Source organism: Puntigrus tetrazona, unplaced genomic scaffold (assembly GCF_018831695.1).
Source record: "Puntigrus tetrazona isolate hp1 unplaced genomic scaffold, ASM1883169v1 S000000003, whole genome shotgun sequence".
In the NCBI taxonomy this organism is placed as follows: Eukaryota; Metazoa; Chordata; class Actinopteri; order Cypriniformes; family Cyprinidae; genus Puntigrus; species Puntigrus tetrazona.
Window position 1 is genome coordinate 233,897 of NW_025047683.1, and position 12,177 is coordinate 246,073.

Here is a 12,177-nt window from a genome sequence, read left to right on the forward strand (position 1 = left end):
ATAATGTATTTATAATATGTAGATTTGATACAGTATGATAGTTTGAAGTGTATACACACAAACACAGCCTAGAAAAATATATATGTATATTATAGTGATATATTACAAAGTGATAGAAATGTTTATGAATGTTTTCAGCTATATAAAACAAGGAGAAATTTAGTTTTTAAATTTTTAGCTGTTTCTTGTAAAAATGTACTGCAGGTTTGACATGTACTTTTAAATTCCTCAAATTATATTCATACTTGGTCCATGAATATACTTCAGTATAGTTTCTCATGTATGGAAATGTATTTTTTGAACATGTCCTGTACGTTCCTTATTTTTTTTTGAGGGAACACTTATTCATATTTGCTTTCAGTGTATTGTGGAGGAACGTCTGCAGGATGTTGATGAATGAAAGAGCTGCTGGTCACGGGTATCTGCAAGAAAAGAAAAAAATAAGGGCTATATGATTAGATTTATTGCTTGATTACTTGTTGATCATTTTAAATACGTTTTCAATACATCATCATAAATAAATAGAGATTTATACACGTGAAGAAATAAGATTTCCATTGATGTAGGGTTTGGGACAGGACACTTTTTGAAAATATTAAATTTTAAGGGTGCAAAAAAAATGTTCACTAGAGCCGTCACGGGGAAAAGTTTACCAGTTTCTGTTAATCAAATGTACATAAACTTTCAATAAAACATTCAAGTCTCCCAGTCATTGACTAAAACGGCGTAATAAACAATCCCGTTGTTAGATCTTCTTTAGATAAAACCAGATCAAAACACAAGGTATTTATAACCTATAAGCTCCACGTGGGATATAATCATGAAATCAAAACGAACTGTATTTATTTGATTTGCTCACGTTGAAATTTTTGCAGTGAGAAATCCTCTGTTACGTCCTCTGACGTAATTGTGTATTGTCACATGATTGTTTGTTTTTCCCCTTTTTCTCTCTCTCTCTCCTGGCTAAGTAGCGCAAATTGCATGCAGCTGATGCCAATTAACGCCAGCGCGACTTCACTCTGACCAGACAATAAAGCAGCACAGAGACGCAGTTCGAGAGGAGTCTCTTGTCCGCTATCCCAGACGATATTTGTCCTCTCGTTGTTGTGAGAAATGTAGTGAAACCCTAGGTGTGAATATAATGGTGATATTTCAACTGTCAATGTAAGGAGATGAGTGTCTGTTTATTTGGGATGTGTCCCTTTCTGATATTTTCTCATGTTTTCTATAGTCAGGGAGAGGTAAGACTATTGTCTTTAATTTAGTTTTTCTTTTGTTTAGGTAAGTTAAGTCGTTAAATCAGAAGGTAGATTGTTTTGTTTGTTATGTTGGCATTTACTCTCTCCCGACGTCTTGGTTACGTTTGTTTTGTTAAGAAAAATAAAATTGTTTAATTATACTATCAAAAATGTTGTTATATTTTTCTGAACTTCAGTGAACCAAGTTTGGAGAGTATTTATATTATTCGCATCATAATTGAGGGCTGGGATAGAGGATCAGGAGACCTCTCATCGTGTTATTTCATTTATTTTCTTATTTTGTTACCTTCCCTAGTGACCCTAGACTAAAAAAAAATAGGAGTTGGTAACAAAAAATGGGGGCTCAAATCGTCGCTGAGATAAATAACGGAAATTCGTTCGTTTTTTCCAAACAAAATTGTGAATTATCTCCGTAATAACTGTGCACATTATTTCAGGATTTGGTCGTTTACATCGCAGATTGGTGAGTACTGTATTTTTTGATTTCTGGCTGATTTCTTTTTGTGTGAGAGAGGAGAATATTGGTAGTAGAAAGTGAAAATGGAATTTGATTTAGTTTCGTTTACCCTTGCGCCGACTACGGAGGTTTATAATCGTTGTAGAAAAAAAGATCTCCTTATGATTGCTGACTTTTTTAGGGTTAATGTTCCTAGAGAGGCTACTAAACAGGTCATTAAAGAAGAGCTGTATGACAAGTTAGTAAACGAAGGAATCTTACCAAAGCAAACAGCTTGAAGGAAAAGAATTGGATAGTATAAATTCAATAGATACTGACGCTATGGCTTTGCAGGACCCTAGGTTAGCGGTGAGATTAAAGGAGTTAGACCTAGAAATTAAAAAGCAGGAGTGCGAGGCTCAGATGATTAAATTGAGGACTGTTGAAGCGGAGGCTGACAGGGATATTACATTAAAAAAACTTTCTTTAGAAGCTCAGCGTAGTAACCTAAAACCAGTTCCGTTACCTCCTACCAAGGCTCAATCCGTTTCTTCTCCGATATCGATGGTGGCTAGCCCTTTGGCTGCAGGACAGAGTTATGCATCGAATGATGTTCCATTTGATCCTAGTAGATACATTAAACTTGTACCGCCGTTCAGAGAAGCCGAAGTGGATTCCTACTTTGTTGCGTTTGAGCGAGTCGCTGGGAAGTTAGGATGGCCGAAGGATATGTGGGCTCTTTTGTTACAATGTAGTCTTACAGGTAAAGCGCAAGAAGTTTGCTCTACTCTTCCAATTGAATCTGCTCTTGATTATGACACCATTAAAGCCGCCGTTTTGCGTGTGTATGAGCTTGTTCCGGCGTACGGCAAAAGTTTAGACAATACGAGAAATCAGCCAGACAATCATCGTAGAGTTCGCAGGGAAAAATAAATCTCTTCGATAAGTGGTGTTTTTCGAACAAGATAACGACCTTAGAAGAATTACGAGAATTAATTCTGCTAGAAGATTTTAAAAATTGTGTTCCTGAAACTTTGGTGGTTCATTTGAATGAACAAAAAGTCTCTTCATTGTCGAGTGCGGCTGTATTGGCTGATGAGTTTGTGTTGACACATCGCACTGTTTTTACCGCACCGCGACAGTCAAAATTTGTCCCTCCTGGTGCCGTTGAATCACTAAATGTGACGCCTCGTTTCATGCGCCCTGTTAGAGTAGAAAATTTTTCCAGGAGTACTCGAAAAATTAAACCTGTAAATAAAGAGAAACGAGAATGTTTCTATTGTCTTAGCCCTGGACATCTGATTGCAGAGTGTCAATTGTGGAAGCAGAAAAACTTGAAAACTAAGAGTGTAGCTCTTGCTCAGTCTCTACCAAAGTTAAGCACAGCTGATGTAGAAAGTTACCAGCCATTTCTTTTAGAGGGCATGGTTTCTATTTATCCTGATGCTGAGTTTAAGCCTATTGTTATGCTTAGGGACACAGGTTCGGCTCAATCTTTCATTCTTGAGCATAGATTACCATTTTCTGCTGACACTTATACAGGTTTTGATGTATTAGTTCGAGGTATTGAGATGAGTTGTGTTAATGTGCCTTTGCATATGGTACATTTGAAGTCAGATCTTGTCAATGGAGCAGTTAAGTTGGGTGTCCGTAAACAATTACCTGTGGAAGGTGTAGATTTAATTATAGGGAATGACTTGGCAGGTGGTGAAGTTTTCCCTACTCCAATTGTCTCAAAGTCTCCAGTTGTGAAAGACCTGACTAATCTTGCTACTGCGTATCCCTCAGCTTTTCCTGCATGTGCAGTGACTCGTGCACAGGCACAGAACTTTAAGGAAGTGGTGGATCTTGCTGACTCTTTTCTAGGCCCAGAAGCTGTTCCATCGGAGTGCACATTATCTATGGAGCCTGAGCTTGATTCCAGTTCTGAGATAAAAACGGCCATAAAAGTGGGCAGAGATCATTTAATGGCAGCACAGAGAGGAGATTCAACGCTAGTGAAGTGTGTTGAAGTTGCAGATCTTGGGCAAGCACCTAAATCAGGGGTGATGTATTACTGGGATGATGGACTGCTGATGCGCAGATGGAAACCAGATGCTGACGATGAGAACTGTCAGGAGGTACAACAGATCGTTCTGCCTGGTGGCTATCGCACGCAGGTGTTGAGGCTAGCTCATGAACATGTAATGTCTGGTCATCTGGGAGTGACAAAAACATTTTACAGAGTTTCCAGATATTTCTACTGGCCTGGTATTAAGTCTGCTGTGTCTGCTTTTTGCAAAGCGTGTAAAATTTGCCAACTTGCAGGAAAGCCAAACCAGAAGATTCCTGTAGCTCCTCTTACTCCCATCCCTGTTATGAAGGAGCCCTTTGAACGGCTGATCATTGATTGCGTTGGTCCATTACCGAAGTCTAAGGCTGGACATCAGTATATCTTAACCATCATGTGTTCTGCCTCACGATTTCCTGAAGCAGTTCCATTACGTAGTCTAAAAGCTAAAGCAGTAGTGAGAGAGCTGATCAAGTTTTGTTCTACCTTTGGACTGCCAAAGATAATCCAGACAGACCGTGGCACAAATTTTACATCAAAAATGTTTGAGCAGATCTTAAAGGAGCTTGGCATAAGTCACCAATTGTCCAGTGCCTACCATCCTGAGTCCCAGGGTGTACTTGAGAGGTTTCATCAGACATTGAAGACAATGCTGCGCAGTTACTGTGTCGAGACTGGAAAGGATTGGGACGAGGGTCTTCCATTTCTTCTCTTTGCAGTGAGAGAGACAGTGCAAGAGTCTCTGGGATTTAGTCCAGCAGAGCTTGTTTTTGGTCATGTTGTGCGAGGGCCATTAAAATTGTTAAGTGAACAATTGTTGTCTGAACATTCGTCCGCTGTGTCTATTCCTGATTATGTTCAATCCATCCGAAAGAGACTACAACAAGCTCGTGAAGTGGCATTACAACACCTGGTGACAGCACAACACACGATGAAAGCCCGTTACGATAAGAAGTCTGTTTTTAGGTCCTTCCAGCCTGGAGATTCTGTTCTGGCCTTGTTACCCACCCCTGGTTCTGTGTTCCAGGCAAAGTTTACCGGTCCCTACATCATTAAAAAGAAAGTGAGTGACACAAACTATATAGTTGACACTCCTGATCGTAAGCGTAAAAGTCGTATGTGCCACATCAACATGCTGAAAAAGTATGTGACTTCTCAGTGTGTGAATGCAACAAAGTGTGACAAAATACTTGGTGAGGAAGAGCGGAAGTCTGGGAGACTGTTAACAGCCACTGTTGCTTTGGTTACAAGCTACACCATGGAAGATGATGGTTTGCGCAATAAAGAAGTTCAAATTTCTTCCACACGTTTACAAAACTCTGCTATCATGAGCGATTTGAGGAATTACCTTGCTCATCTTGAGGAAAGTCAAATTAAAGAACTGACTGAATTGTTGTTTGAATTCCCAGATCTGTTTTCAGATGTGCCTGGCAGAACTACCATTTGTTCCCACGACATTGATGTTGGAGATGCACCCCAATTAAGCAGCATCCCTATCGAGTTAACCCTCAAAAGCGTGACATAATGAAAGCTGAAGTGGAGTATATGCTGAAACATGGATTTGCTGTGCCGAGTCAAAGTCCTTGGAGTTCGCCCTGCTTACTGGTACCAAAGCCTGATTCCACCTATCGCTTTTGTATGCGGATTATCGCAAAGTTAACCATATAACTAAGGCTGATTCCTTCCCACTTCCTAGGATGGAAGATTGTGTGGATAGGTGGGTAACGCCAGGTATGTAACAAAGCTAGATCTTCTAAAGGGATACTGGCAGGTGCCTCTGACTCGGCGTGCATCAGAAATATCCGCTTTTGTTACACCAGACAGCTTCCTACAGTATTCTGTCCTGGCCTTTGGAATGCGGAATGCTCCTGCTACTTTCCAACGGTTAATGAATACAGTGTTGGCAGATGTGGAGAACTGTGAAGTATACTTGGATGATGTGGTTATTCATTCAGTTACTTGGACAGAGCATGTATCCAGCCTCAGGAATGTACTTCAACGTTTGGCTGATGCCTCATTGACCTTGAATCTGGCTAAATGTGAGTTTGCAAAGGGAAAAATAACTTACCTGGGTAAGCAAGTTGGCCAAGGGATGGTCAAACCGGTTGAAGCCAAAATAACAGCGGTTCTTGAGTATCCTGCTCCCTCTAATAAGCGTGAACTTCGAAGATTTCTAGGAATGTGTGGATATTATCGTGCTTTCTGCCCAAACTTTTCCTCCGTTGTGTCTCCACTAACTGACTTGTTAAGCACTGCTAAAAGTTTTATCTGGACACCCAACTGTGAACATGCTTTTAAGGCTGCAAAATATTTACTCTGTAGTACACCAGTACTCAAAGCCCCTAAATTTGATGTTCCATTCAAATTGCAGATTGATGCCTCAGCTACAGGAGCGGGTGCAGTCCTTTTACAAGAGGATCGATTTGGTGTAGAGCACCCTGTCTCGTATTTCTCAAAAAAGTTCTCCAAGTGTCAGCAGAACTACAGCGTTATTGAGAAGGAGGCATTGGCCATGTTGATGGCATTACAACACTTTGAGGTATACATAGGTGGTAGCGTGTCCCCTATAGTGGTGTATACAGACCACAATCCGCTAGTTTTCCTTGAGCGTATGTCTAATTCAAATCAGCGTCTTATGCGGTGGTCTCTTGCCATTCAAGAATTCAATCTTGACATTACTTACAAAAGAGGCTCAGACAATATTGTGGCTGATGCATTGTCCAGGACTTAGCATTTCTATGTAGTGGAGTTTGATAATGTGTGTGTTTGGTTATAAACAACGTATGATGTTTATGATTTTAATGGTGGGGGTGTTACGTCCTCTGACGTAATTGTGTATTGTCACATGATTGTTTGTTTTTCCCCTTTTCTCTCTCTCTCCTGGCTAAGTAGCGCAAATTGCATGCAGCTGATGCCAATTAACGCCAGCGCGACTTCACTCTGACCAGACAATAAAGCAGCACAGAGGCGCAGTTCGAGAGGAGTCTCTTGTCCGCTATCCCAGACGATATTTGTCCTCTCGTTGTTGTGAGAAATGTAGTGAAACCCTAGGTGTGAATATAATGGTGATATTTCAACTGTCTCTTGAGGTCTAAAACAACCATGTAAGGAGATGAGTGTCTATTTATTTGGGATGTGTCCCTTTCTGATATTTTCTCATGTTTTCTATAGTCAGGGAGAGAGGTAAGACTATTGTCTTTAATTTAGTTTTTCTTTTGTTTAGGTAAGTTAAGTCGTTAAATCAGAAGGTAGATTGTTTTGTTTGTTATGTTGGCATTTACTCTCTCCCGACGTCTTGGTTACGTTTGTTTTGTTAAGAAAAATAAAATTGTTTAATTATACTATCAAAAATGTTGTTATATTTTTCTGAACTTCAGTGAACCAAGTTTGGAGAGTATTTATATTCTTTTCATCATTATTGAGGGCTGGGATAGAGGATCAGGAGACCTCTCATCGTGTTATTTCATTTATTTTCTTATTTTGTTACCTTCCCTAGTGACCCTAGACTAAAAAAAAATAGGAGTTGGTAACACCTCAAAATATTACTTTGCCTTCGTAAGCTTTCATCCAAATCTGAAAATGCTCCTCTCCTCTGAAACATGATCTTTACTTAATATTGGGCTGATTTTGAGCTGATTTCTGACAATCCTAGGTTATTTCCCGATCATCTCGTGGTTGTGAGGATTATCTGGTCAGATTTTCCTGCGGTGTGTTAAGAGTGACTGAATCTGCTCAGAAGAACATCGGAGGCTCCTCGAAAGCGAATAATGCTTTCTAAAGTTCAAGTCATGCTTTTTTGATTTCAATTAAAAGTCTAATTAAAGCGGTGCTCCAGCGTCTCTTACCTCTGATCTGTTCAGATCCTGGAAACGAACCACATCAGACGACTGTGGAGGTAAAACCTGAGCAAACTGCACCTTTGGAAGAAATACAGTAGTGTTTTATGCCTTTTACTGTGAGATGCCATACACTGCTTTCAGTAGTTCAGCTTTAGAAAGCTCACTGTAGCAGAAGACTCGCTTTTAGGAGGAATTTAAGAAAGGAAAAGCAAAATTGTAAATGCTGTATTGTAACGTAGCGTTTGAGCTGGTGAGGAGGAAGTCCTGATTTGACTCACGACTCACCTGAGGAGGACAGCAGCAGGCGTCGGCTTTACAGGCGAACGCTGACAGACAGATGGAGATGATGAACTCAAGCACGGAGAATATCAGCAACACACCTCTGATTCCCTTTAAGAGAGTCTGAGAGGAAAATCAACATTAAACCCTCTTAAATATAGCTAAATATGGTAAATTACCATTTTTAACATCCATGATCTTCATAGAACTTTGCATGCTTGTTATCAAATCATCAAATGTGATATCCTAGTAGGACCTATAAGGGCCAGATTTAGAGTTCGAATGAACATATACGGCCCTATTTTAATCTAAATGAGATTAATCTAAACCACTTTTGCTCTTTGAACGGCAGGAAAGCGGCCCTGGCACGTAGTCGAGATGTGTTGTCCCTATTCTCTTAAGTAATAGGGGATTTTGGATATAAAGTGCAATCAGATTCTCCTCTCCCATTCCCTTCAAGACTTTATTTTCAGCTCCTCAAAATAGCGACGCACTTTAACATTAAATGTAAAACAATTAATGCAAGTTGATGACGTACCTCATACTTGATGTTCAAATAACAGTCAAAATCACCGCAGTAATTCAACGCTGCTATAACCAAATCTATTAAAAGTAAAATGATGGCAATGCCGTCGGTTATAGCGCTGAAGATGTTCATTCCAAGGGAAGCCCTCACCTACAGGCGTAAAAACAACAGAACTTTAAAACAGCGTGATAACCAGGTAATGCACATACAAAAGTATAAGAAGTTTGATTAAATACACACTTAATTATTAGTAGAGGTGGACCGATTTTACAGATTATCGTCAATTTGATTACGGAAACCGTCTGCATTTAATAAAAAAATAAGTGTTTAATCTCGTCGTTATACACCACCATCACTCCATTCTCTTATTTTATTCTGTATGGTTAAAAACGATATATAAATAAAAGTGATTTCATCCACAGAGCTCAGCTTCTCCAGCAATGGATGCAGCACAGAACACTATTGATAACCGATAGTTTAACGATCAGCTATCGGTGCAGATTAATCGGCAAAACCCTACATGAATGTTTCTCAACACTTCCAGAAGAGCCGTTAAACCTCTTTCTGTACTTCCCGCACGGTTCTTCGTACCCTTAAAAGTAAAGTTTTGTGCAGCACATACCAAACACAAACCGAGCGCGGGAATTCATTTTGTTTTCGGCGGCGCGATGCAGAGCGAACCAGCGCTGATGTACTGAGAAGAGAAAGGTTCAGAAAGCTCGGGTTGGAACATGTAACTTTATTTCGTGAAAGACAGAACACTTAATGGTGTAGTAGTTTCTTATGATGAGAGATCCCAGTACGACAGACCACTGTAGATAAAGATGGGTTCTGCGTGAACTGAAGACACGATGCCAAACAGAAAAGTCATCACGCCGATCATTACCTGGACCGTCTGTGAGGGACACGGACGACAGAAGAGTCTCTCGTGAAGACGAACAATAGAAAACATACAGATTTACCTCAACTGTAGACTTGATCGTGCTGGAAAAAATCTAAAAAACAAAAGAATCATTGCATGAATGTCACTGTGCTTGCAGATCACCCCGAGGGCTTTGGGTTGTCCTTTCAGAAACGCTTGAAGGCCCTGAAGAGGAGCAGCAGGAGCGGCGGTGAGCGTCGGGACAGCGGTGGTGTGCGTCGCCGGCTGCAGCTGGATGACGAGGGTTGAAGACGTCACGGGTATGACCGTCTGAGACATCCTCCTACGGACCTGAACAGAACCAAAAACATGGAGGCGGTCACCGGCGAGGAGATACTGAAGCCTGGGTTCATGTGGTAGCGGCCTCAACGTTCGGGTCGCTATTAAAAACATAACAGTTCATAAATAAAAGGAGAAGGAATATCACGAGAGTTGGAACTCATGGAATAAATAAATGAGAAAAAATACACAAATGCATTTTTATTTTTATTTAAGATTTATTTTGACAATATTAATGCGACCTGCTAGGGAAATGGGCAAATGATCCGATTTTTGTCTGATAATGAGGTTTTACTTCTATCATTTCTAGTTTTAATGAATATAATAATAATAATAAATATTTTTCATTTAATCCTGAAAAAACGTATATTAAACGCATTCCTGTAGGACAGTGTAAAGAAGCTTTTCCAAATAATAATTTTGTCTTTATTTTGATCATAAACTCAATGTAAATGCTTCCAAATGTCCTTCGTTTTTAAGATGGCAGACTTTAAAAGCCTACAAACGACGTAACAGATGTAAGACGCTTTTAAACGAGAAGAAATCTCTCAAACTGGTTGTTCATGAATACTTTTAACATAACCTACTTACAAATGTTGTTAAATGATGGTCACGATGGACATATGATTCATTTATTAGGCTTTCTGTTCTACTGAAAAACTAAAACTGTTTGGAAAATGCGTCTACTTTTGAAAAATGGGCTTCACAGGTCTTTGTGTTTATGATTAAAACCATATATTATTAAAATAATATGACAAACACCAGTGTAAAAGGAAACATTTTGTATAGCGTTACTAGAAGAAGAAGCCGCTGTAAGAGTTCACCACTGGACTGTAATACACCTCCTAGTCAGCAGGTGGCGCCTCTCTCAGGCTTCTGCTGAACAGCACCTTTCGTTTGCCCTGATAGGTGACACCTGTGTTTAGCACTATTTAATGAGTTTGTGCCATGCTTGTTTGTTCAGTCTTGAGCCTTGGTTTCCTGTGTCTACTGTGAGATAAGTCTGTCTTGAGTTTATGTTTTTGACTATCACGTCTACTTTGTTTTTCCCTGTTTATTGGAGTCACTGATTCCTGTTTTGTTGGACTTTTCCTCAAGTAAAGTTTGATTTATTTTGAAGACCTTTTGACTCTGGCTTTGCTACCTCTGCACCTGCATTCATTTGTTGGGAAGTTAGCTCAGCCTGTCTACACAGAGCACTGAGTCTAGTAGACCTGGGTTGATCCCCACTCAAAGCAGAACCGTTACAGCAAGACTGAACCAGAAATATGAATACAGCAGAGGAGACTTCACCACCTTCCAATGTGGATTGGATTTTGGCTGCCATAGCAGGACAAGCTGCAGCCATTCAGCAACATGAGTAGGTTCTTACAGAGATTCTTCAGCGCCTAAGTGCTCAAGACACAGCTACTGCAGGTCAAGAACCCCAGCAGCCTCCGGCTAATCCTGCTGCAGCGCTAGCAGTTTCCTGGCAGAACCCAAACTGCCAGCACCAGAACGATTTGATGGCAATCCAGAAAAGTGCCGTGGATTCCTCACACAGTGCACACTGATATTTCAACTACAACCTAGTAGCTTCCTTACGGAGGGTAGCAAGGTGGCCTACATCATTACCCTTCTCACCGGAAGGCATTAGACTGGGCCTCAGCTTTGTGGGGCCAAGGATCACCACTCACTACTGATTGTGAAAGCTTCATTGCGGAGATGAAGAGGGTTTTTCACCATCCAGCCAGTACAGGAGATGTGGATTATCGTTTGCTTCAGCTCTCTCAGGGCACTAGGAGTGTGGCAGAGTTTGCAATTGAGTTTCGCACACTAGCTTCAGAGAGTGGATGGAATCAGCAAGCTTTGAAGGCCACGTTCTACCAAGCATTGTCTCCCGAGCTTAAGGACGAGTTAGCATTTAGAGATCCTGCTCCAGATTTAGAATCTCTCATTGATATGTCTATCCGGGTAGATCATCGGCTCCGGGAGCGAAGGAATGAAAGACGTCGGGAGACCAGAGTGTATCGCCCTCAAGAACCCTTCAATGCTGTTGAACCACCCTGGAAATCCAATGAGTTGGAGGAACCCATGCAGCTAGGTACAACCAGATTAACTCAGACTGAAAGGGATCGGCGGATGAAAGAACGACGCTGTCTGTACTGCGGCAAAGCTGGCCATTTCCGATCCAACTGCCCAGAATTGTCGGGAAAAGCCAGTTCTCGTCCAGGAAAGGGGGGACTGGAACGAGAGTAAAAATCTTCTCCCATCCTGCGACCTCGGGAGCTACAATCCAAGCCACCATCTTTCACAATAACCAGCATCACCAACTTGGTGCTTTCATCGACTCTGGGGCAGCTGGAAATTTTTTGGACTTAGACGTTGCCAGACGCTTGGGCCTTCCATCCATGCTTCTTCAAAACCCTCTAATGATCACAGCTCTAGATGGCAGACCTCTGGGGTCAGGACAGGTTAGTCACTGCACATCATTACTTCAGTTTGAGATTGGCAGTCATAAAGAATTAATGAGATTCTATCTGATACAGTCACCAGGGCTCCCCTTAATTCTTGGATTTCCGTGGCTAACTTCTCATAACCCAGACAT

The 12,177-nt window shown here is 40.9% G+C and overlaps 1 protein-coding gene across 1 annotated transcript; it reads right to left on the reverse strand.

The window, feature by feature from the left end:
- Positions 1–328: 328 nt before the first annotated feature.
- LOC122331859 (membrane-spanning 4-domains subfamily A member 4A-like) lies at positions 329–9,608 on the reverse strand. Its single transcript, XM_043229400.1, has 7 exons — positions 9,435–9,608; positions 9,200–9,284; positions 9,012–9,019; positions 8,402–8,539; positions 7,870–7,986; positions 7,591–7,662; positions 329–422 (listed from the first exon to the last, which is right to left on the reverse strand). Exons 1-7 carry the CDS (start codon positions 9,588–9,590, stop codon positions 342–344), a joined length of 657 nt encoding a protein of 218 aa, XP_043085335.1. The 5' UTR covers positions 9,591–9,608; the 3' UTR covers positions 329–341.
- Between the last annotated feature and the right edge of the window lie 2,569 nt (positions 9,609–12,177).

What these genes read in the sequence shown, in the direction of transcription:
- LOC122331859 (XM_043229400.1), bottom strand. Translation starts at nt 9,590, where the DNA reads ATGTCTCAGACGGTCATACCCGTGACGTCTTCAACCCTCGTCATCCAG. An exon ending in ATTTGAACATCAAGTATGAG is followed by an intron (nt 7,987 to 8,401) that starts GTACGTCATCAA and finishes TTTTCCTCTCAG; the next exon opens with ACTCTCTTAAAGGGAATCAG. An exon ending in CCTGCTGCTGTCCTCCTCAG is followed by an intron (nt 7,663 to 7,869) that starts GTGAGTCGTGAG and finishes TTTCTTCCAAAG; the next exon opens with GTGCAGTTTGCTCAGGTTTT.